General features: G+C 44.7%; 1 protein-coding gene across 1 annotated transcript; it reads left to right on the top strand.

Moving 5' to 3' along the window:
- Nucleotides 1-383: 383 nt before the first annotated feature.
- Nucleotides 384-25,753, top strand: SLC46A1 (solute carrier family 46 member 1). Its single transcript, XM_069226165.1, has 5 exons — nt 384-1,076; nt 10,856-11,708; nt 13,952-14,035; nt 23,618-23,774; nt 25,271-25,753. Exons 1-5 carry the CDS (start codon nt 825-827, stop codon nt 25,326-25,328), a joined length of 1,404 nt encoding a protein of 467 aa, XP_069082266.1. The 5' UTR covers nt 384-824; the 3' UTR covers nt 25,329-25,753.
- The last annotated feature ends 1,064 nt before the right edge of the window (nt 25,754-26,817 follow it).

The raw sequence follows: 26,817 nt of genomic DNA, 5'->3' as shown, positions 1-26,817 counted from the left end.
TTCCCCTTCGCACTTGGAAGCGGGAGAAGCGCAATGTTTTGAGGGCAGAATCGTACATAACAGTATATATGATGGGCCAGGAGCAGTCTGAAAAGCCATTCTATATAGCCCTCTCTTACGTACCCCATCCCCATGTATTCCCAGTTTGGCAATACTTTTCCATATCGCAATGCCAAAAACATAATCGTGTAGTTTTGAATTGTACTGTATTTCCAGTTTGGCCATTTCTGTCTGACTCGCGGAGCCATAAAAGTATCACTGCCTCGTTTTTTTAGCAGCATTGCCGGGCGACCTCGTCTTAGTAAGATGGGCGCCACTGATCTAAATTTAGCGCTCTAGCTTTCCTGGTTCCCACGGCATCACATGACCCGATGGTGTCAGCCACTTCTGCAGATATTGGTTTTCCTTTCGCCCGCAAGAGATGCCGGCGCTGCTCTTTTGCCTCTTTCTCTTACTTCCTCTTCTGCAGTACAATGCCAGTCACTTGCAGCACCGCTGTGACCCTTATTCATCCAGAATTGGCCCCTTGAGCCCAGTGGCTGCTCCCCACTGCAGTAGGGTAATGTCCATTATTTAGAGCCGCCTGCCCCTCCCGATCTTAGTGTTGCTGTGGGCGACCCTGGCTACTGCTGCAGTGCCGTGCCCGCACCCTACAGCAGCCCCACTTGTCTGTCCATCAGAGTATCCCAGTAAAGCGATCCCGCCTCTCACGATCCCCTCCTCTCACGATCCCCTCTGCTGTCAGGTCTGTCCCTGCAAAACCTTATCATTAGCCCGGTGTCTGCCCGATCTTTCTTTACCTTTCCCTGCGATCTTTCTCCGGTATGGCAGACTCTCCCACCCTGGATCCGGGTCTGGACTCTCCTACCCTCCCGGACTCCCCAGAGGTGGTGGTCCGCCGGTGTCCCCGGCTCCGGGTGTCTGTGGAGCCGGTGCTCTTCCTGGCTATGTTCTCCGTGGCCCTGCAGGGTCCTCTCTACACACAGTACCTCTGGGAGAGGCTGAGCGAGGACGTGGGCTACAATGGAACCAGGGAAAGGGGCTGCGGGAACCAGAGCCGAGACTCTCTGGAGGAGGTGAGAACCTGTTGAAAGGGGTTTCTTTCGCCCCCTCATGCAGAATGTTATGGGAGCCCATCACGGGATTGTGCCACGGGGAGGATAAGGAACGCAAGGTTAACGGGTACCAAGCCCGTTTCAGGCTGTAAGCACTTAGAGATGATGGGACCGTGCCAAAAGAGAGGGGAGGGGAACCCACCGAAGCATGTGTTACCTGGGAGAGTGTATAGCAGGGGAGAACACTTTGGCCCTCATTCTGACCCTGGCGGTCTTTGACCGCCAGGGCGGAGGACCGCGGGAGCACCGCCGACAAGCCGGCGGTGCTTCAATGGGGATTCCGACCGCGGCGGTAAAGCCGCGGTCGGACCGGCACCACTGGCGGGGTCCCGCCAGTGTACCGCGGCCCCATTGAATCCTCCGCGGCGGCGCAGCTTGCTGCACCGCCGCGGGGATTCTGACCCCCCCTACCGCCATCCAGATCCCGGCGGTCGGACCGCCGAGATCCGGATGGCGGTAGGGGGGGTCGCGGGGCCCCTGGGGGCCCCTGCAGTGCCCATGCCACTGGCATGGGCATTGCAGGGGCCCCCGTAAGAGGGCCCCTACATGTATTTCACTGTCTGCTGCGCAGACAGTGAAATACGCGACGGGTGCAACTGCACCCGTCGCACAGCTTCCACTCCGCCGGCTCGATTCCGAGCCGGCTTCATCGTGGAAGCGTCTTTCCCGCTGGGCTGGCTGGCGGTCTGAACGAGACCGCCCGCCAGCCCAGCGGGAAAGTCAGAATTACCGCCGCGGTCTTTCGACCGCGGAACGGTAACCTGACGGCGGGACTTTGGCGGGCGGCCTCCGCCGCCCGCCAAGGTCAGAATGAGGGCCTTTATGTTCTAACATTTGTGACATGAAAAACAACACATGATGGTGGAGCAGCGAGAATACCACACACCAGCCTCAACTGCGTCCACGGCTCTCTCTGCAGATGTGACTGGTGTGGACGGAGTGGAGGAGAGCTAGAACAGCCATGGGGCATGCCAGCAGAGTGTAGAAGCTGGGGAGTTTTCAGTCAGAAATAGAGGCAGTTGTGTCTATTGGGCTTTATTCCTGCTGCTGTATTCTAATGGCTAAGAAACCCTTAATGTTTACTTTAGATCTGTTTGAGCTCCATCATTGTCCTCACTAATGAGGTGGAGCACAAATGAGTATGTGAGATTATGGTGCATATGGCACATGTGAAAGATACAAGAGCGACTGTGGGTGACAGGAAATTCAACCTAGCAGTGTTATTGCGACTGTTGGCAGCACGGAGCAGTCTGTGCAAGGGGGTGGCCAAAGAAAAGTTGAGCTTGTGGTGTAGTAGTGAGTGGGGGTGTGTAGTGTAAAAGGTGTTAGAAGGCTGTGTTGGCCAGATATTTAAACCTCAATGACAACCCACATCCTTTGTAAGGTATTGAAAAAGGTTATAATTTAAGGAAATTAATGTAAGAACAAGAGTGTGTCTAGCAGAGAATGGAGTGTCAATAATAGGGTGAATAGATAAAGGGAGCCTAAAAGTTGTTTGATCCTCTGGCCTGCAGGAGGATGTGAGTTTAAGAGAGTCAGATGAGATGGATGTAATTGGACGCTGTGCTGATGTTTTCATTAAAAAGTTGCATTAGGTGTCTGTAGCTCCTAGTGAACTTTTTTTTTCTTTTTTTGAGCTACTTGTGTTGTGAATGAGCATCTTGCCTTTTGGGCTTTTTTATTATGTTGTGATTGGGTGTTGCGAGAAATGGGGATGTTACCCTGCTGGTTGAAGGGTAGCAAGCTGGAGTGCAAAAGTAGTTGTCTTGAGTATTATCTAACACATACACCCCCTCAATCTGTGGGGCTGGAGGAAGGAGAGAGATATATAGGGCAGACGTCCATTCTCTCCGAATATAATAACCATAATAATCGCCCTAAACGATCCTCCAGTCTTTGATGATGAGCTTTCTCATCATTAGAGTATGCTTTGGCGAGCGTGGGATGGTCGATGATGAAGCATGACACGCAGGGTGTGTGTGATGCCATCCTCTTTTTTTTTTTTCTTCGGAAAAAGTCCTTTTGGACCTCTTCGGTGGTGAGCCAGGACACATGATCTACCTAGAATAGAGGAATGCCTCACTGGGTAAGCTGGTATAGCCGTAAATTAGGGCTTTTTGTGTTTGGTTCTTGAGTATTACGCATAAATTGGCAACTGCACACCGGCCTTCCCTTCAATGCTCAGGTAAGACAGGATCTTTCTCAGCCTATCACACCACTTCACATCTTACTTTATCAAGGTGACAGTCGGCTATCTTTTCTTTCTGACTTGTCAACTGAGTTGATTAAGGATCAGCTGGAGTGTATATGAAAATAAACCAGATTAAAAGCATACCTCCCCTATGAAGAAAGCCAGATAGACAACACTGGTCTACTGCAGACCACTGGACAAATACATGTGCGCATGGAATCAGCCATTTTTTCCCTTCAATATGCCTTTATAAATGAGAATAGGAGGAAAGAGTAGACACAAACAACCTATCGGACAGGAAGGCAGAATTAACCAGACCAGTTAGAAAGTAAAAGGTCGCTTTTTTAGGACAGGTAAGCAGACAATCAACCAAATTTACATAACTAATCAAAACCCCATCTCACTAATACAGATATCAAAACCTAACACCCACCCAAACAATGAAAATTGTTGCCTCATCCACCACTCAAACATTCATTCCTCGCCATCCCCTTTCTTTCCATTCACTGTCATTTTCACTCAACCCAACCGTCTTTCGCCTGCCTTCCCTCTGCCATACCTATCCTGCAAGGCCACTAACCCTTCCAGTCTGGCAGTCTGTCTTCTCTTTCTGCCACCTCTCACCTGCCCTAAGCGATGAACTAACTGTCTGCCTACCTTACCCAAAAACTTTCCCACAACATGCCAGAAAAAAACTAATTTTATATGTTAGGGGAGGGACAAAAAACCTCTAGCCTAACTACCAGGACCACATCAATCGAATTGGGACATCACGAAGGTGACAGGGACCTAACTGCCACTAAAACCCCCACCCCTGCCCTAAACTAACCAATCGGGGATCTCCCTGATCTGGAACACAGCACCTTCCCATAGTACCCCGAGGTGGACACCTTTGGGTGCCACCACCGGGACCCCCCTTGGGCAGGAAGGTGCAATCAACCAGACCTGTTAGAGAGTAAAAGGCTGCTTTATTAGGACAGGTAAGCAGATCATCAAACAATTTACATAACATCATTCAGAACCCCACCTCACTAATACATATACCGGAACCTAACACCATAGCCCATAAACATTACCCCAGACAATGAAAACCGTTGCCCCATCCACCATTCAAACATTCATTCTTCGCCATCCCCTATCTTTCCATTCACTGTCATTCTCACTCAACCCAGCCATCTTTCCCCCGCTTTCCACTGCTTTCCCTCTGCCATGCCTGCCATGCCAGGCCCCCAGCTCTTCTGGCCTGTCTGTCTCTCCTCCCTTTCTGCCACCAGGAAAAACCCTGCCTGGGTGTTTTTCTTGTCCCCCAAATTCTTCACCAGCAGTCTGGCGCTTAAAACAAATGTAAGAAACAAGGCTGTCGCCACAACAGCCGCACAGCAGTAACCAAAGAAAACCCAAAGAACAAATAGGGCTATTGCTCCAATGGCCACTAACACCAACCTCTATAGGCTAAAATCCTAGATAGACTTTCCCTGCACTCCAATAAAAAGAGCTCATTCCCCAGATTTGAAAGATTAACCCCGCCCTGCCTAAAAAAAACTCAAAAACATCTTTCTTGATATGAGTGTGTTCAATCCACCCAAAACCCCTGGCCTTTCAAAAACGCATCATGTCTCTGTTAAGTTTCCTCCTGGCCTTTTCTATTGCTTAATATCTAAAGGCGCCCTTCCAAACTTTACAAGGAACCAAAGCAGTCCAGACCACCCTTGTACACGCCCTAGATTTACCGATCACATGTAGATCATGCTTAATCACTTTCAACAAACCTAACCCTGACTCCTCAACCAGATCATGTTCCCCTAAATGTAGTACCAAAACATCCAGACACTGTCTCACCAAAATCAGATCAGACATCAAGGAAGCAACTGACCCCATTTCATTCCACCCTTCTCCCACCAAGAAACATTAAAGTCCTCGAAACGAAAACCCGAATTCTTCCCATATGGTCTCTGGTCTGCATCTTTTGCTGCCCATGTTATTAAAAAATGGCCCACGATCCATCTGGAAAACTCCACGACAAGGGGCCCTGCCACACAACATGAAATGAGAAAAGGATATTAAGCACCATGATCATGAGTGCCCAACTCCTTCCCAACTTTTGCACTTCTTGTAGTGAAAAACCCAACGTGGCTGCCTGAGATGCTGCCTCAATTCCAAAGGAATGTGGTCAAAAACACCTGGGGTCCTCTCCTTTTTCTGCCAGCACCTTCTTAATAATTACCAGTACCTGTCCTGCAGTCAACCGTGACCCATCTTAATGCCTGAAAACAAAAATTCCTTCAACTCCCCCCACAACTTAAAATTGAGCCAAGTGCCTACCAGACATATTGCGCCCCTGATCCTGTGAAACAGAATCCTGGTACCTTTACCCACCAGATCTGTCTTTGACCTTGCAAGAAAGGTATTCACCATAGAGCCTTTGTCCACCACATGCTCGACCCACAACTCCCCAATAACTGCACTGCCCAGGAACTCAGAGATCCTGAAAGCCCCCAAAAAATGCCCACAAACTACACAGTTAGAACAATAAAACCTCAAGGTAGAATAACCAAAATCATCCAAACCCCTGACTAACAACATCAAACGCTTCATTGTTATTGGCTCCTTGATGAAATGCTTCCTCCTACATTCCTCTGACCAACCCGCTAAAAGTTTCCTAGCAATTTCACTTGCCGATGGCTCATATCCCCAGAAGCACTTACCGTAGAAACTAATCCCTGCCAGCTTTCCTGCAATGGTTGGAGGCAAAACATTCTTATCTGTGTTAGCCATAATGAAATGCACCACATCCTCCTGCCTTGCTGCAATACCTACATCATCCTGGCCCCTCCATCAGGCCCCACTTCATAAAAACTCTTCCCATGTTCTTCTATATGCAGTCTTTATGATCAATGCAATGACATTTTCAACCAACTCCATACCTCTCACTTTGCTAATTCCCACACTTCTGGTGGAACTTGAGTCTTCAACAAATCTGCCCTGGGCGGCAAACCACGGAATCTCTGCCACTGCGAATGAGACGAAGTATCCGCAATGTTATCGTCCACGCATATGTTTGGCCCTAAAGATGATGTTAAAAATAAAAAAAACTTAAGATGAATCATTGTAACAATTTTAACAATCTACTATCCTTTGCTTTCTGACCATTCACCAAATCCACAGCATCCTGTTATCAATGTGAAATGCAACAGTTTTGTTCTCCAGCAACTTATCCTAGACAGATAAAGCTACCAGCAGTGGAAAAAACCTCAAAAAAGGAATGCGTCTCAACTCTTGCTTCCAGTGCAGTGGCCATTTTTCTGTGCACTGCCTGCCATCCCAGAAAAGGCCAAATCCTTCAAAGCCCACTGCATCCGAGTAAATTTGCACCATCCAATGAAAATCCTCATTCAGGGACCACAACAAGACTCCATTAAAACCATAGAGAAACATCAACCTTACCGCCAAATCTGAACTCAAAACTGCTGTGATTCTAATACTGTGGTGTGCCAAATGTGCACCTGCCTTCTCAAAACCCAGCCGCTGACAAGATGGGCGACCAGCTCTTACCACTCAACATGTGAAATTAAGATGACCCATCAATTGTTTTATTTGCCTCAACTGCAACTTGTTAGCCAGCACTACCCTCTCCAGCAATTGCACCAATTCATGCACTTTCTGCTGGGGTAAATGGGCTTTCCCATCTCATGCACCAAGTATGAACATTTGAGTAATGTGGCCTGACATATATCTACACCCCTACACCAATGAGCAAGATATCATCTACATAATGCATAACTAGTTCATGTCCTGTCCTGAAAATGAAACACCATTGCAAAACAGAACTGTAAGTCTGGAATCACCAACATAAAATAGAAAATCCCATGGAGAGCAGTTTGTCCACGTACAAACTGTTTTGGAATTGAATACCCAACAGAGAAAAGTCAGCAGGATGAACAGGAAGAAGTCAAAAAGCAGATTTGACATCACATTTTGCCAGTCCAGCAGCCACACCTACCTTCCTTACCAAACGAATTGCTATGTCCAGTGATGCAAATTGAATTGCTGAATCCTCTAGAGCAATGAAATCATAAACAGATGGCCCCTCTGGCAAGGAAAGATGATGAATCAACCTAATTTCAGCTGCATTCTTTTTGGGCACCACCTCTAGTGGGGAAGCATCAAGTCTGGCAGTGGCCCCACTCGAAGGGCCCACCATCCTACCTTCTTTCACCTCTTTATTCAACTTCTCCCCTACTCCCTATGGATATTCTTTGGCGGAATTTAGGTTGTCAGCAAATTTCCTGACCCTTGGTCCCTAATAGCCCAATCAAAAACATGTCTCAAGTCCCCATTTTAAAACCAGTTCCTCTTCCCTTCTAAGGTAAAATTCCAACTAAAAATTAAAAACTTCCAATTTAATTGGCGTAGAAGCCCTTTTGTCCTGGTATAGGTGTTCCCCTTCCTCTACACCAGTGGTCTTCAAACTTTTTTATGCCGCGCCCCCCCCAGTTGAAAAATAAAAATCATTGGGCCCCCCCTCAGAAATTTTCACAATTATTTTGGAAAGATGGCAATGTTTAAATAGGTCTAAACCTATTTAAACATTGCACTTAAGTACTGTTACCTTTTTAAAACTGCAATAACATGCTTCTGCTTAAAACAAAGGCATGTTATCTGCATAATATTTCTTTTGGCCAGAGTTTGGCGCCCCCCCTGGGATCACTTGAGGCCCCCCAGTTTGAAGACCTCTGCTCTACACTGACCACTGCCACTGAAGTAAGCCTGTTCCCTGAAACGTTGCAATACTACATGCCTTCGGACGCATTTGGAGCACTCATGTTTGTATTTGGTAGGGTTTCTGGGGCAGAAACCCATGTTGAAACCCCCATCTCGCTCCATGATTGGACGTACACCCTCTGCCCCAGCTTTCCGCCCCCCCGACCCCACCTGGGTGGGTTGCGCCTGAAAAGGCTGATATGATACTGCCACCCAAATAGCTGGATGCATAGAAAGTGGGGTCTCCGGGGTACATCCACTGTACCCATAGCTCATTGTCCACCTCACCTGAAAGCTTGTCAGACCTCAACACGATTCTTGCTCTTAACTCCACAAAATAGCGAAGCCACCCAAAACCTCCAAACTCTGCACCTGCTTTCCGTATGGTATCCATGTATTTGAATATAGATACTGATCTGTCAGGTAAATTGTTACAGTAAACACTGGCATATATAAAGAATGCTTATGTCCATGTATCAGTGTTAGTGGGCACACAAGGTCTCTTTTCCAGTTTCCACGCTGCTTCCCTCAAATCTTCTTTTGACTGCAATTCCCTATGTAATAACTTAAAAACATCCATAAAATCCCCTTTCCACATCTTCTTAGTCGAATTAGAAAGATGCGCCCCAATGGCTTTGGTAATCCTATATACAGTAACCTCTTAAAAACCTTAATTCGTATTTTGACAGTATCCTCTCCGTTACTCTCTACCTTTTTCAGATTTCTCCTTATTTTCAGATTTGTTTTCAGTGTTTGTCTCCCCCTTGTTCCCCTTTGTCCCCAAGACCTCACTATCAGAGTCACTTATCTCAGAGCAACTGGAATCCATCCCGACTCCTTTTTCAACCTGAGATGTCTATGTCCCTATATCCATGTGACAGTATCCCTAGCACTCTTCAAATCCCAACTATGCCACCAGTGTTTTTCACCTTGCTGCAACCTCTGGCTCTTTAAGTCCGACTGCCTCCTTCCTCCTCTCACCTCAGGGTGCTTCCATTGCCTCCTGGACTCTGCAAAGACTGCTGTTCCCCAATATTTCCTGTTATACAGCACTAGTACGAACAACATTATCATGCCTCCTCTTCCCCTACTTGTCAGTGACCACACCACATTGCTCACACCAGTGAGGCATCTCCCGCTCTTCCAATTATTCTTCATCCTCTTCATAGTCCAACTCAAGCTCAATATCCATACCAACATCAAGGCCACTTACACTCGGACGTTCCCCATCCCCCCAACCACATCAAACGTTTTCCAGTCAATGCCTGATGTTCCAGGATCATTCATGCCACCCAGAGCAACTTCCTCCAAAGAGTCTGTGACCTTCTGGAGAGCGTGGGCTGTCAAGGAGGACCCCAGGATGAAAATCCACCAGGAAAAGATTACAGGAATATGGGATACATAAAAAAACTTTGCACAACGGTAAGCAGTGTTGTGCAGTGAGCAAAGTTTTGAATTGGTGCAGGGGCCCAAAGGTTCTGGCCATCACATAAAATGTGGGTCCCCCCAGATACATGAGACCCGGGTAACAAATGGGCACTGATGGGGCGAATGCAAAAGAAAATGCAGTGCTTACAGATGAGTATGTGCGTTGTGTGTTTGGGTGGTGGTGAAGTGAAAGAGGTATGAGGAAGTGCATTCAGAAGAGAGTGGAAAGATGGTGCTGAAGAGGAAGCAGATATAGTTAGTGTAAGATATGCAGATGGAGGAAATGTGTAGAGAAAAAGAGCCTACTTGTCTAACAGAGTGAACATAACGGGAGCGATTAAGACACTCTGAAGACGACTTCTCGTTCCACAGACCTCTATAATGTTTTATTCACAGTCTCACGGTTTCAGGATCGAAACGTTTCCAATATTTCAATATTGTTTATAATAACATCAATTATGTAACTCATTTATCTTAAACAGCTAACAACCATTGACAAAGCCCATAGTCCTGGTTGGTTTTAGGTGTATGTCTGTTATTGTGTTATACATCTGGGCCTGTATTACATATAAGATGCACTTTCCTTGTTTGTGTCACAGCGCACCTCTAAGCAGGCGCACCAGGTACCAACAGGAAACGTGCACCACCCTATCACAATGAGTGCAGCCGTGAACTCGCACTGCCCTGGGGCCAGTGCATTTAGTGAAACAGCAACAGTTGCTTCAAATTCTCTTCGTGTTTCTCTGTGCATGCACTTTGAAGAGGGTTAGAGATCCCCTCCAGGCAGGTGTAGTGAGACACTGTACCCTCCTACAGGGGGATAACTGGAGGGGTCATTGGGACTTCCTTTGCCCCCCTCCAGAGATGCTGCCCGGGGGCACACTAACAGTGTACCACTTTTTTCCACTGCGGTTCTTTAGTTTGAAAGGGAGTTTCTGCACTTCTCAGCACTGTTGCAATACATTTAATGGGAGAGTACTGCCACTTCTCAGGTGCAAGCAAGTACTCTAAAAAGTGAGCACCTACACTTCTATATTTCTGTTTAGTACACTGATTTTAAGAGTATGCCACAAAATTCTAGCCTACCTATAATCGTCATGCAAAGTACTTCACAAATGACTTCAAAAATCATTTAATCTTCCTTTATGTTCATTCCTTCATGATAAGCCAATAAACAATAAAGCTAAGTAGAAAGATCTGTGCTTACCACATGACAGTTTGTTTTGTATTCTGTGACAGCAAGTTTATTATGGACAATTTAGCTTGAATCTGGACAGATGCAAGCAGTAGTAAAAGTATTCTGCACATGTTGTTAATATCTCTGGCTCTCATTCTTACTCTGCTTTTCTTCTTTCTTCAGGAGGTGCAAACGCTGACCTCTCACTGGAGCCTCTACATCAACCTGGGTGGGTTCCTGGTTGGCCTTTTCTCTGTGATGCTGCTGGGGCCATGGAGTGACAGCGTGGGGCGACGGCCAGTGCTTATCCTCCCAGCTTTTGGCATGGCTGTTCAGGCCGCAGTCTACCTAACGGTCATGTACCAGAAACTGCATGTGGGCTACTTCCTGCTTGGGCGACTGCTAAGTGGACTGACTGGAGACTTCAATATGATCCTGGCTGGTTGTTTCTCCTACATTGCAGACATCAGTGACAGACGCTCACGCACCTTCCGCGTCGCCATCTTGGAGGCCTGCCTGGGTATATCTGGGATGTTTGCCAGCATCATCGGAGGGCAATGGTCCAAGGCACAGGGCTACATCAATCCCTTCTGGTTGGTTTTTACTGTAAATCTTGCAACAGTGGCCTATATTACCATCTGTGTCCCAGAATCTGTGAAAGAGAAGAAACCAGCCAAGCTCTTCACCCTCTGCCATTACAAGTCAGTGTATCAGTTATTCACTGTGCCTGCTGTCAATAGGCGCCGCTGCAAACTTTTCCTTTATTTACTCACTTTGTTCTTGGTGGTGTCTGTGCACATGGGTGCCAAAGACCTCTTCGTCATATATGAGCTGGGCTCTCCCCTGTGCTGGGGCTCAGAACTCATTGGCTACGGTTCAGCAGCAGAACACTTAACCTACCTGAGCAGCCTCGTTGGACTGCGCCTGTTGCAAATATGCCTGCAAGACACCTGGGTGGCTGAACTTGGACTTCTCTCGAACATCTCTGGGTTGATTGTGATTTCATTTGCCGTAACAACTCCCATAATGTTTTCAGGTGACCATGGGAATTCAGAGTTTTATATACGGAATGCTTTTACTAGAAAAAGTCTAGCAGAAAATGCTTTTGTCATTTGATTGTCAGATTCTCAGTGGCCAGTACAAATCACACAAACATGGTTAATTCTGATAATCAGGGAAGGATTGCATCATGTGTGCATGGTGCATATCTTGTTTAGACCCTTGAGTCTGCAAGACTTGATACATTTTGGGTTGGGTTTTTTTTGGGGGGGGGGAAATCAGAGATTGGTCAAAAAAGTGACTGCTTCACCTTAACACAAAAGGTAATCAATATTCATACTTAATAATCTCGAAATATTTGCCTAAAGTATTGTCATTTGTTGTTCTGTTAGGTTAAAGTCGATTAGCTGAACAATACTGTGGCATCCGCTGTGCAGAGACATAAATTGTATCACTTGAGATGTCATATGAATATGATATTGGGTGATTGATGGTTCAAAGTTGCAACAGTGTAGAAATATCAGGTGTCCACATTTTGACTATGGTTCATCAAATTGTATTAATTGATACTGTGTCTTATTTATGGCAGCAGTGCTTGACTCTCCTTCGTTTCCTGGAAAAGGGATGGAGACTCTACCACCCCCTTACTCACAATATGAAGCAGGCTGAGAGATAGCACGAGCATTGAACTTGTGCTTGGGTTACTATCGAATCATCCTGCCAGGTATATCAGTAGATCTTCAAGTAATTTGAGGAGCAGCAGGACCGCTTGGCAGAGCTTGCTTACTGTTTTGGGAAAGTGCTCTTAAAATGAATGTGGGATTGAACTGCTCAGATCAATTAATCAGCATTTGTAAAGCTCAGCACTGTCACCTCTAGGGGTATCTGGGCGCTGAGGGTGCCAAGTCTTGTCTAACAGCCAGATCTTGAGTTTCTTTCTGATGTCTGCCAAGGAGGGAGCTGTTTGGAGGTGGGGGTAGGTCGTTCCAGGTCTTAGCAGCGATGTAGGAGAAGGAGTGGTCTACGCTGCAGCTACGACGACAAGGGGGGTGTGCATGAGGGCAAGAGAGGAGTAGGGCAGGTGTTTTGCTGGTAGATGAAAGTTTAGTCGATGTAGGACGGTCCTTGCATAAGAAAAGGGCCAATCATAGAATTATCACTGTTGGAAAAGCAAATTAGGCTAAGTACACCTACGGAACTGTTTTCTCTGTCTTATTTCTCCTCTGCAGAATGTTAACAAAGCTACATCTAACTAAATAACTTTCTGGGAAGATTTATATACAGGAAATTAGTTGTTCATTACTACGCATGCTTTTTCAACTAATGCAATACAACGCATTGACTTTTACAACACGTTATATCATATTATTGTACTTGTACTTTACCACACATTGTTTGTGGTAACAACTGAGATATATATATTAATATAGGTATAGGTAATCCACTTTTTTAAGTCTCTCCTGAGACAGTGCATGCACTGTTGATTGCGCTCGTTACTTAAAGAAAAACCTGCTAGTTACCTGCTATTGGCTGGGTTCACTGTCACTCTTATTTTCTCTCTTCTCTTTGGTGAGCGCATGTCTGCTTCACTTTGTCTTTGTATGTCTGTTCTCTGGAACATGGACAAACTATTGATTATCTTCACCCATTCTTGAACCCTAAACTCACCATTACCTCCTTTTACCTCTTTGATAACTCCAGGGCAGTTAAAGTAGATTGCAGCCTTCACAGCCATTTATGTATGGCACTTATCTCACATTACCTGCTCCCCCATTAAAAAGGAGTGATGCATGCATGTGTACTTTAATTTCTTGCCTGTTTAAGCTTGCTGACAAGGTGTTAGTGTTTTTTCCTGAAAAAATATTTTTTTTGTAAAGGCGGACAATAATCTCATTCTAAGAAATGTGATCACTGCCCCTCGCGATCAGCAGTGGCTTTTTTCCTAACGTTCAGTCATGCTGCTGTACACCAAGGGCAAAAGACGCCAGTAGCTCTTGTATAGGCGTAACATAGTAAAGTAGTAAACGTTACATACCAGATATAAATGCTCTTTCTGGAACTGGAGTTTCTCTCAATCTGAAGCGTAAGTACCTGGGCTAAAAGTAGAATTCATAATGTGAGGGAATAAGCAAAAGTAATCATCTTTTTACTTTTTCCCCCCTAACTGATAACGGAAAACACTTAACGGGGATGCTTGTGTTTTATAATGATTTATATAAATTCTTCTGAGATGGCTTTTTCTTCTCCTTGATTAGGACACATGATTATTTTGTATCCTAGGGTACGGATTCCGTTTCTTTGCGATGGCGACCACTCCTGTAGTGCGGTCCAAGCTGTCCAAGCTGGTGGATGAGACCGAGCAAGGTAAGAAGGCCCTTTGTTCAGGGAATGTTGATGAGTGGTCGGTCTGAGGTAGTGGTTGTGCGTCATGACGTAGTGTGGATCAACCTTAACTTTTTTCTGCATGCTCACGGGACAAGGAATCAAAATCTTATTCTAGTCTGTTTCATTTTGAACTTGCCAGCCGCAGATAAAATACCTCTCTGATCATAGTGAATACATTGCAAGTAGCAAGAATGATTGCCTTTTCTTGAACAGTGTGAAATAAAACTGTAGTTTGTCCATTAACCTTTTTCAATTCCATAAGTGCAAATTGCTAGCTTAGGAGGCTGCAATGTGAAAATTGCTTTTTATGTAGAGTTAGAAAAAAGTGGTTCTGGGGATTTTTCTCGTAAAACTCGTTTTGACAGATTTTTCTTCAGGAATGCCTTCCATCGGGTTGACGAAAACAACCTGGTTAAAGTCTTTCTTAAAGAAAAATGTATTTCTTCTCTTGTTTTTCATGTAGATTTTTTTAAAGGGGGCCTCCCTTAGCTTTCCCAAAGAACTCTCTGTTTGTTTTTTTTCCTTTAAGGGGCTCTACCCGACCTTCTCCCTTCCTGCCCTCAACATGGTTTTTCCATGGATCCCCTTCCATTGAAGCTCCTTGCACTGCTCCTTTTCATTTTTTCTCACCTCTTATGTTTTTTAAACCCTATAAGTATTCACCTTACCCCTCTATTCTATCCCCCATCCTGTCTTCCCACTCCCTTTTCTGTTCATAACTGAGTGACATTCTCCTTATATTATGTAAAAAATGTTTAAAAAAAAATACTGGTTTACCCCGTCAGCGGGGCATTTTTGTATTTTGGCATTCGTTTTGGAAAATTATCGTAATGACGGAATACGAGAAGGTTTATCTCACTTTAATGAATCAGCAAAAACCATCATCATGCCAGTATGCCCAATGTAGGTGGGAGACTCACAGTATTCGTAGCTGATTATATTTTATATTCTCCCCCCCTACCAACGTGTGTTAAAAGGAAAGGAACATTCTTTTAATCTGTGTACCTAATCTTCCTTCTTATGTTCCTAAATGTTGACATGTACGAAGAGATGTCCCCAGTAATGACTAAGGTTGGGTCACAGATTCTTGGTCGGAGGAGCAGCATCTTCTAATGCTACAAGTGCATTTCTCTCTTCCCACTTTAACAGTTTCTGGTCTTGAGACCCTTTTCATATCCCTGCAGTGTAAGATATTGTATAAAATAATTTGACACTTTGAGATGAATAGTAAAAGAAAATATTTTTCTTAATCCTACATTAATAACAGTTCCAATTTCTGAATGGCCAAATTTTTGACATCTGGCTCAGTGTTGAGACCTCGGCACATTTCTGATATGTCATTATCTGCTCTTATTGGACTTCTAACAACACATTCCACCCATCAATACTCTATATACAATACCTTTAAAATTGCAGGTATAATTTGCCTTGCTGAAACAACATATTAGACAGACACTCGTACATAGATACACACAACACAGCCTTATTGTTGGAAATCACTGCTAACTCAAGAGCACTCCACGCACATCATATATCTTAGAACCATTTGGAAAAGTTTGGTCAAATAAAGCACACCCGCATTCATATATTGCCTCATAGCTATTTAGCCAGTAAGAGATGTCTCCCTAGAAAACAAACTTCAGAGACCATCCAATGGACAACCTATCAATCAGTTGAATGAGAAATAGCACAGTAATTCAGTATACCCATAAACACGCAGATCCAGGTCAATGCACCTTCATTAGTGAAACGTGGTCAAAGTCTCGGACTTAATTACTCAATACAATTTAAATGTGTTTTTTATCACAGAGGCTTGGACATTAGATTCTGATTACGTGTTAGCTTGTTCACCTGGTTTTAAAATCAAGAACCCGCCTCAGCCAAATACGAAAGGCAGTGGCTTGGCAATTATTTTAAACAGCAGTTTAAACTTTCTAACCTCAAGTTAAGTTCTTTTACTAATGCTGAGGTAATGGGAATCCATATCTGTGCCACCTTAAACGATTAAGGGTGTTTCATGTTACTGCTCCCTCAGGTCCTTGCCCTATATTTTGTGATCTTTTAGTTGATCTGTTCACACATTAATCTTTAGTCATTTAAAGGTTCCTTATAGTGGGAGATTTCATTATTTGGGCTGATTTTCAAAGAGCCCTCACATAAAGATAGGCACTGCTTAGACCTCATTTTTACAAACTCTGATTTACTAAATCTTGTCTTTAGTCTGGTCAGATCGCTTTTAATTGGATTTCATATTTTTGTGCCCTACACCTGCAAACAACTGGGTGGTAGTGGCTCTTAAGCGTCAGTGGACAACGTTTTCTGCTATTATTGTCGCTGCTACAGATGCAGCACAGGCTTTTCCAACAATGGTTTCTATGGTCTATTCAGATTATGACTTAATGGTCACATGAATATAAGCAGTTATAGAACAGACTCTTCCAATCACATTCGTTCATTTGCAGAGAAGTCAACCTACAGGGCCCTGGTACCATTCTTAACTCAAAGAGGCTAGGCTCCGCTACGGTGTTCCAACTATAATCTGGAGACACAGCTAGCCGTGAAAGACGCACTCAAATCCTACAAAAAAAGTCCTGATGGAACAGGCTGACTACTACACACAACAGAATTCTTAGTGAGTGGAATGCTTCAAAAGAAGTTTTTAACACAGTCAACTCCTTATCATCTTCCTCTTCTCTTGTCCTTGTCAGTCGATTGACCATTCTGTCTGCCTAATCTTTTCCGGTATAAGTCTCTAGAATTTGTGGTGCTTTTGTACAACTTAGAAGCAACATGATACGACAGGATGCAACTGGTATGTGCTCTAACAATTTTGACCATCTTTCCCTGGAAGGGTTGGCTTAACTTCTTTCATTAATCAAATTAGGCTCGCCACTTGATTGTATCCTGCCTAGAATCTGGAGATTAGCAGGTACTACGGTTACCTATATATTTCTATATATCTATAATATAATTAATAATGATGGCAGGGGTACCAGAGATATTGAAAACATATTTGATCACTCCTCTCCTATTTATCTGTCATCCAATATTATCCTTACATTTTCTAGTGAAAATATTAGAAAAGTTTATCAGTAAACAGTGCGTTCATTATTTGCAGGAGCTCGCATTTTTGGACATTGCCGAGTCTGTTTTCAGGCCCTCTTTTAGGACTGATCTCTATCTTTGACCTGTCTGTTCAGATAGACCGGGGCTGGTCTTCAATCCTGATGCTACTGGAATGGTCGTCCACTTTTTGTACTATCTCACATTAAAACCCAATCCTCAGGTTATCAAGACAGGAGTTGGACCTTGGCGTTTAGAGTGGCTGACTACATAGCTGCCAAATTCTGCCCAGGTACTTCATCTGGCCCCTTTGTGGTCTGAATGTAAGCCTCTAAATCGGTGATTCTCTCAGGGCCCATCCTTAAGCCCAACTCATTTTAATTTGTATGTTTACCTGCTGGCCATGCTGATCCATTCCTTTGGATTCAGATTCATGTGCTACGTGGATGATGTGTATTTTAATGATGATTCTTTCCCTCAAACAGACCATCTTTCATGACTGTTGCTAATTGGTTGGAGGTTAATTCACTACAGTTCAACTCAGACGAGGCAAAGGTGCTTCATGTATATGGACAGCAGGCTATACATATTTTACCCAATAATTTGTGGGCAAAACAACTTGGCAACTCTCCTTCTCCAGTGGCCATAGTTCACAGTCTGGTGTTCCAGATTGAGGCTGACCTCTTTAAACAGTTGAGTGGGTTTGTTTAAAACATTTTGCGTAAACTTCTGCTAACTTTCCCACTCCAAGTACACTCACTGGTTGCACAGTCCCTAATTTAGAATTGACTGAATGACTGTAACTTCCTCTTGCTGGGAGCAAGATCTGATTGGTTGGTTGTCCCCAGTGGATCTAGAAGGCGACAGCAGCAAGGCTTGCTCTTCCATGGCCACACAATTATTCTTTGACATCCGCTCCTCATGCTTTGCATTGGCTGCAGGTATCTAAAAGGGCCAGGTTCAAATCAATATGCATGTGTTTTGAGTTTGCCAACAAATCAGCTTACCATGTTTGAAACAGGATTTTGTTGAATATGTTAGTCACCTTCTGTCAATTTCTTGATAGTATCCCAATTCTGCTGTTCTAGAATTGGCAGCCCCGCCTTTTCAGTCAGCACAGTAGCATTGATCCTGACTTCCCCAATTGACCAAAATTTGTGATTACTGAAAATCACTTTTTCTTCTTATTGAACAGTTCCTTTATCAAAGAAATTTGGGAGCACTTAGAATTAGATTGTGTAGTCCTGGTTTTCCAGCAGGTGCAACCCTCCTCGAATGGCACCCATTGGGTCTGTTTGGACTGACCTGCATAACCTGTACAGGTGTCGCAACACTTCCTAGTTCATGTGTTACGTATACTTTAGGGGCATTTTATTCACCCCACATAGTGCCTGCCATCTGGTTGTTCAGCTGTCAAACAAATAACTCAAAAATGTGCTGGGTGCCATATTCCGTAGGTATATTTATAGCATGTGATGTTGCAAGGCCAAATATGTGACAACCATGGCTGTCTGAAAAACCAATAATTTATTGCCATTATAGCACTAAATCTGTCCTTCAATCTGTTGGGTCTAGTGTCTCACATACACTGATCAATCCAGTTCGTTGTGAGCATAGGTGTTTCAACCCTCCTTAAGGTACTTCTTCCCAGGAGGGTTCTTCAACTTATCCGCTCAGTGGATTAGTAAACCGTGACGCACAATTTATCTTGTGAGCTGTTGTGGGGATGATTCTCCTTACTGTCCCTCTAAATATCAGACATGCCTATGCCTACTAACCAAGATATACAAGACGTCTGGCAATGGCTTAGTGCCAATGTCAGGAACTTCTTCAAGAACTCAAGCTCTATCCCATGCCCAGTAACTCACCCTTTGTGTTGGTAGCTCTTAGTGGCACGTCTTCGGACATTGCTACCTAACTGCCCACCATGGAGCTGTAGGTCAAGGCCAGCAGTTCTGCCGATTTTCTGCGTCTCATAAAGGTGGGTTGCTTACTTAGAGCCGCTGGGATCCGAACTGCTAGCAACTCGATGAAGTCTATTTTACATGGGCATCTAGCCCTTGGGTCTTCAAAATTCTGGTTCTTCCTGGCAGACTTGGAGGCCGTGGATTTACAAAGGCTCCAGATAATATAAGAATTCCATGCCGGTCCTGGCCAGGTAAAGGACTCATGAGCAGCATTTACAAGTACCACCTCGCTGTAAGTCCAGCTCTCCACCTTACTGAGCCCAAACTGAATTAACTACTCACATTTTTAACTCTTCATACAAGGTCAGCTTATCGGATGACTCATTGATCTCCAGCAATACAAGAAATCTTTAGCTCCTTAGCTTGCATCCTCCTTCTGCACTCAAGAAGATACATATTAGGTTCCTCCAAGAACTCCAAACACATGACCTGCCTGGATTCTGCTAACAATACTGCTGCCGCTGACCTCGAGCTCCCATATCCCCATGCACACATTCTTGTACTGAAAGTAGCCCTACAGCTGAACTCATGGTTTAAGACTATATTAGAAAAGTATGGTCTGGGAGTAGTGAAAGTTGGTGAAGGCTCATTTTAGTTATAGAAAAATCCTTACTTTCAATTGGATCATCTTCATGAATGGCTTTCTGAGTACATAGGTGGAGGCAGTTTATGCAGTTGGTTTTAGGATTTCAAGTCATACAGGTAGGAGAACAGGGAAGTCTCTTGTTATTAGTTCAGCTTAACTTCTTCGGTATGTTGTACAAATCACCACGTGATCTCTGACACCTAGGTAGCTCCAACTATTTAGATAACCTGATGTCTTATGCACCATCTTCTGTTGCTTTGGAAGTCAATCGAGTGCCGATATGTGCACCTGAAGTCTTGATGCCCCTTCAAGTGGACCAATGTAGTGCGACCACAGGCATTATAACCATCTCACCCCATCCACTCGCCCCCCCTTCAGCAGCTTGAGCCAGGAGGCATGGCACTGAGCAGTTCTATGTAACATAAAGCATTTAAATATGCATTTACAGTTTTTATGACTTTAATTGCAGATGCTCATAAATGTGGATGCAAGAGAATAGTATGATGGAGCTATGAGATGGGATTGCAGGAACAAATGGAACTAGAGAGCACAAAAGGAAGGGAGATAGTGGATGGATGGAAGCAGAGAAAGGTGGATGGACAGAAGGATGAGGTATAGGTGCGTGGAATGAGAGAAGGATGGATGTAGAGATGGATAAATAGATATGCTTGATTAGATTGAATGGATGAATGCAGAGATGGGTGAGTAGATGAGAGGACGGTGGTTGGAAGGAAGGTAAAACCATAGAGAAATAAATGGAGCAAAGGATGGAGAGAATGATGGATAATGAAAATAAGGATGGATATGATGATGGATGGGAGAGTAAGTTGGATAGATGGAGGGAAGAATGGAGAGATGGATAGAGGTAGAAAGAGAATGATGGATCACGGTTGGATGGACAGGCAAAATGAAGGTGGAAAAATAGGAAAAAATGGGTGGATGGATTGAAAAAGAAATAACGTTGGAGAGAATAAAATAATGATGCAATAGAATATGTCTCTCTTACATTGCACAGTTGGTTGCTGGATTTATCGTTTCACCTCCTATGTTTGGCTTGTATTGCAGTGCATGAAGGGCTATTTTATACTCTAAACATACACTGAGTCATTATACATTACTTTTTTTAATCTCCTATATGCATTGTACTCATTCTGCCTACAACAGAATGCTTGCATTGCAGTGCATGAAGAACTATTCAAAAGTACATTGAATCATCACGCACTAAATTATTTATATCATACATTCATTGTAGAAAGCAATACTTTTTTTCACTGCAGAGGGTCCATTTTAATATTGTAGTTTGGAATCACGCCGTCACACATTTACACATGCATGTTTACACTCATGTTTCCATGAAGATGCATGATTCAGCTATTTAATACAAAACCCACATTGGCAAATACAGTAGGTCTGGCTTTGTGTTTTTTGGAAAATATGTTTCCTAGCTTTTAAAGGAATAAACATAAAGCAAACCGTCAGTCATTCACCATTTGGCAGCCCTGCACCCTATCCCTCCACAAGCAAGTCCATGTGAGTACAAATGCAATCTGCAGTATACAGAAAGATCCAATGCCCGCCTCATGATAATCACCTGCCTCCCTCCCCTCTTGTCATGGCCCACCATTCCCTCCCACCCCATTCCTTGCCCGTAGAGGCTTCCTGGCTACCCTCGGGGTGTCATCAAGTGTTTCAGTGATTTTGCCAAGAATAGTACCCTCCACCAGTAGGTCCTCCAGCACCCTCTCAACCCCACTGCGTGTTTTGTATATATGCTGGTCATCTGCGACAGCTCACTCCAAGAGAACCAAGACCCACTGTTTAATCCCCGGGGCCGTTGTCGACAACCAGTGAATTATGATGTGCCCTCGTGCCATAAGCAAGCCCAGTCCCATCATTCGGGTCTGCATTGTAGAATGTCTGCGGCACGGCCGCACCCCAAGTAGGCAAACCAGTGTCTTGTGTTGGGAGACATCATCTTTACTTGCTCGCAAGGTCTCTTCCAGTCAGAATCCGACAAGCCTGTCTCAAGATCCACTCACTATCTGTCCCCAGCTTGTTCCACTGTGCCCCCCGTCCCACCCCATCTGACAACCGAGCTACGTGTAAATGGGTGATCAGAGTTGCAGGCAGCCAGCCAGGTCCAGAAGCTGGCGCACACTAATGTGCCCCAGTGACTTGTCCGGAAAGGTCGGCCGTATCGCACGGGTGGTGTGTGCAATGCAGGCATAGTGCAGGCACTGCCCAGCACCCAGGGCAAAGTGCTCTTATGCCTGTTCGAAGGAGATACATTTCCTATTTAAGTAAAATGCGCCCACCGTCAGGCAGCTGCCTGCCAGCCATGCCATGCAGCACATGTCCCGCCGCAAGATGTTGAGAGCCTAACAGATTGGTTTATCAATTGAACCAAGCATAGGGAGTCCATGGTGACTCATCTCCCCCATCAAGAAGAGTTCCTACAGAGTGTGATCCCCTGGGATCCAGCCAGCAGGGCCTTCTCCAAGTTGGGACCCTCTTCAAACCAGCTCACTGCGTGCTGGAACTGTGCTGCAGCGTAATGAAGGAACAAATCTGTCAATCCCAGTCTTCCCTCCAGCCACGGGAGCTTCAAAGTGTCAAGTTTGACTTCATTTTCCAGCCCACACCAGCACTCTCAAAGCATATCTAGGTGCGCAAAAGTGACCTTCAGGACTGGGCACAATTTCTCCAGTGCAAAGCTGCCCATCATGGACAGTGGGAGGGCAGTCCAAAATCCACTGACAGGACAGGGGACAGGACTTTCCCCACCTTTAAGTCATAATGAACTTTGGGATCAAGCGTCGCCAAAACTCCCAGGTAGCGGAACCTGTGTGCCTCCCACGGCAACCCCAACTTTTGTGGTGGGGCCACCCCAGAGTGTCCAAGGCAAGCCAGCCCAATGGAAACAGCTTAGATTTTGCTCTGTTCGTATGCAATCCTGACATTTGGGCAAAGACACCCATTCCCTTCTAAAGGGGGAGGGCTGTTGAGTGCTTAGTTTCAACTTAAATACACTAGGGTGTCATACCACATGTGTTGTAAGGTCAGGCTTTTAAAATGATAATGCTTGGGGCCACGACATGCACAAATGCAGCTTGCTTGAGTTTGCATATTAAAGCCAGACCATTGGGCTTTGTTGATGCTCGAGTCTTCAGGTGCAACTTGTGCAATCTAAAATAATGTTATAATCAATCTTTAACGCCTTTCGGTTTGCATCAATGAGAGACCAATTCCGAATCCTCTTTTGCTGTTCCTTAGATTGCGTCATTCATTTGACCCAAACCAGAGTCTATTAACCTGTCTTCACGCTTGTGTATGGTCTCCGAGTCAACAGCACAATCCCCATTCTCTACCTGAACTGGAACAGCCTCCCTGTGTCGGGCGGTAAAATAAATGTTTTCACCTAAATGTTTCTAAATTTGACTTCCGATTCCACATCTTCACTCTTAACAGTCCCTACCTCCACCAAGTTTCCCTTTTTGGAATGGTTCTACTCAGCACTCACTGCTACAGTGGTACATTTTCACTGTGCTGAACAGCTTCTTTCATACTCCTATACAGTTGCCCTTTTGGATTACCCACCAATGGTTTAGCAGCTGGTTTCCACCGGTTACTGCAATCCACCCTCTATTTTGGGCTCTCTATCTTGTGTCATAGTCGAGAAATTCTGTGATCCACAGATTAGTCTTGCTCATTTGGGTATTCTTAAGAACTACTGTGAAACCGCAGTGGCTGAATTACGCTGCGGCACCAGTTTACGTTTATATCCAGCTTCCCCATCACTGTGGGAATTCAGTATGGCACAAATCGGCCCCTGCTCTAGGCTTAGTTGCGGAGCAATTGCAGGTAAGTAATGTCTTTCTTCTAGCCTGCTTGTCACCAAGTATGCAGCAAGAATGTAATCCACTGTTTGACCTCTTTTACCCCAAGGATCTCTCTTTGCCTCTGTGGCCTGCGTAGAAGGTCTATCGTCACTGGTGGCTACAGGCCTGTTCAACGCCCTCTATCCGGCAACCTTAAGCTTTATGAGAGGATTCCCCTTTCTCTTTGGGGCAATGGTGCTGCTCATTCCGGCTGCAATTATTGGGTACGTACACTCTCTCTTTCTCTCGCTTTGTGTCTTTGTGTGTGTCTCGTTTGTATTTTAAGGCTCTATATAAAGTTTTGCACTTATATCTACATAGATATTGAGTCTCTGTAGCTGCCAAATGTGTGTGTTAGTGGTGTACTTGCAGGGGCAAGTATGGGGAACATTTTCCAACTGTACTTGTACAAACTATTCTCCAAGTATTTAATAATAAAAAGGTGTCGCCATTGATTCCAGCCTCATCTTCTATAATTTTCTTCAAAGCCCATCTGAGCTACACTCACCGACTAGATGCTGATAGTTTAAGTTGCCCCAAGTTGTTTATTTTTGGAGATGTGATCACATTTTCACGTACATATCAGGGAACTGCTGTGATTGCATTTCCCTTGCATGTGCGACTTCCACTGCACCAAAGCTAGTCTAGGGTGAGGGCAGCTACATTCCCCTCTCACGAACACCTTGTACTCCTTCCATCCTAAACTGTGGAATTCTTTGTGTGCAAGCAATGGTTAATGTGACATCTGCTCTCTGGGGATTTATTTCCACACTTGAGGAATTTCCAGTGCCTGAGAATGGCTACTTCCTGATGTTGTATGTATATGCTATTCATTGGGTGAGGTATTTAATGCACACGCTAAATAACATATTCAGTATTTACCCTATACCGTAAACAACACATTTTTTATTTAACACGTGCACACCAGATAACGATTCCATGTTACACTGTAAAAACTCATAATCAGTGCTACTTAGCACGTGCTGTTTACCGAACCCCATTAGTATCGCTATTTACCCTACCTGCAGCTCTGGTGGTATTTACTGCCAAACGTGTAATCAAGGCCCTAGTGTAGTTTTTGATCAAAGCAAATAAGAGGTCTTTAGAACAGGTGTCATATGATCAAACCTCTGTATGCCAAGCATGAGCCAGGCAACATGGCTTTAGATTTTCTGAAGCTTTGTAGTGTTCCTTTTGGCAGACTAGTGTTTTGAATGTAACAGTAGTCCAGTTGTGATATATTACTGGTAGCATCAGTCATAAACCATGCTTTACTGTGAACAGTTGCACACCACCCCTCACAGCTAGTGCTCACTGACGGTCCTATATATTTCCTATAAAAAGTGCTCTTAAATGGTGTCATATAGCCTTTGCCTCTCTGGGGGTATCCACAGTGAGATATTCTACACAACTGGCAGACAGTGTTTTGGACTGTTCCATGCACCATCCCTCGGAGCTTATACCCCACCCAACATTTACCTTTGTAATGCGTTTTTCTGCCTCTGTCATGTTTGGTAAGAAGCGCAGAGGGCCTGGCTGTAGGCTGTTGGTGTTTGCTCAAATCCTCCTCTTGTGCTAGCTGAAGTAGTGTTCACTGTTCTTTCTTTGTGCAAATCGTCCTGTGCCCTCCATCCCCCCATCGGGACTCTCCTTTGCAGCACACAACAGCTGCAGAGGAAATTCAGCCTTTACTGAAGTGCCTCATGTTTTTGTCTCTCAGGTTGATAGAGCTGTGTGAAACTCACCGTCAATACAGCAACTTTGCTGAGGATTCCTGACAGCTGTCAAAACATCAAACTGAAACTAGAAGAAGGGAACCCTGGTGACCCAGAAGCACCCGGTACACCCTGCCTATCGCCTCCTCCTGTCTCAGTTCAAGGAGGTAGTGGATTGTTCAGACTGCAGGAATGAGGGGCTGTTGAAAGTTATGTGAATCAGAATCATAAGCACTTCGATTTGCGATTTTTACATATGAGAACAATAGTGACTGACTCCGTGATTTGAAGCGCAGACCTCTATCAGTGTTTGCATTTTTATTTGATTTTTTTATGATTGACATGACAGAAATGAGAATGATGCAATTGCTTTTAATCAGCTTAGAATGCAGCTGATCAGTGAACTTGAAGCGGACTCTGCTGTGCAGAGCAGCCCTCCTCTGGTCATGAAGTGTATCGTGTCAATAAACATGCAAAACATATCTCCACTTCACTTCTCAGGTAAATGGTGTTCCCCACCAATGTGACTCACTTTGGGGCTTGTTTGGTGTGCAATGTGTTTTGTATGAAGTGCGATTGCTTCGTTCTCTGTAAAAGAATTTGGGCCCGCAGAGGTTGCTTTCTCTTTCTCCTTCTCACGTTTGTGACTGTGTCTGAAGTGTGTCAGAATAGGCCACCCCTCCTTAGCCTAATAAGGTCTCCATGCTGTGACTTGCATCCATATCCGAGGGTGCAGTGTCAATGTGAGGAGAGTTCAAAAGCTCCTTTAGAATCTCCGGGTTTGATGATCCTATGGTGGGGCAAAGTGACAGAAGAGACTAATCTCTAGATGATGATCCCGTCTATCTGCAGGTGATAGGGTGCCATGGATTTGTCGATCTTTGAATGTGCTGTTTTGTCATAAGTGAGGACAGCCAGCACCTGTGTCTGCCACGTGCAGTCCCCTGCTTCTAGCCCATCTAGATGATGGGTGACTGTATCAAGTGCATGTCTGTAGGTCTCTCCCCTCTGGACTCCTGTTAAGTCCCTTCTATATCCCTCTTGGGTGGCCCCTTGAATGCATTTATCTTGGCTGTCTGTAAGGAGTCCATGCATAGGATACTCCTCTTTTTCCCCTGGCATGCCCCTAAGAGCATTACTATGACTGTGTTCTTCTGCCCGTAGTTGTTGGTTGCTCCTCGGCATTAGATTTATTCAGTGCTTACCTGCAAGCCTCTAACCTGTTGGTCTGGGGGAATATATATAGCATCTGCTATAACTGCATTTATTCAGTGTATACCATTGGCTGGTACTTTGTCACCCAGTGATGGATTCTATATGTACTTGCTCAAGCACCACCACAGTTCATTGATGTAAGCTCCATTCTCTCCCTCATGCCTCTCCCCATCATCACAATCTAGGCGCTGCAGTCTAGGACAAGACAAGAGAACCTCTTTGGTCACCTATGCTTGACACCAAAGTCCATCCCACACAGTCCACACTGCTATTCAACACTATTCCAAGAAAACACTCCTCATGGTGTAGTGTGCAGTCCATTCAGTAATGTGCTATG

The sequence above is a fragment of the Pleurodeles waltl genome, chromosome 3_1, assembly GCF_031143425.1.
Source record: "Pleurodeles waltl isolate 20211129_DDA chromosome 3_1, aPleWal1.hap1.20221129, whole genome shotgun sequence".
NCBI lineage: Eukaryota > Metazoa > Chordata > Amphibia > Caudata > Salamandridae > Pleurodeles > Pleurodeles waltl.
The sequence above is the reverse complement of the archived record's forward strand: the minus strand, read 5'-3'. Positions and strand labels throughout refer to the sequence as shown.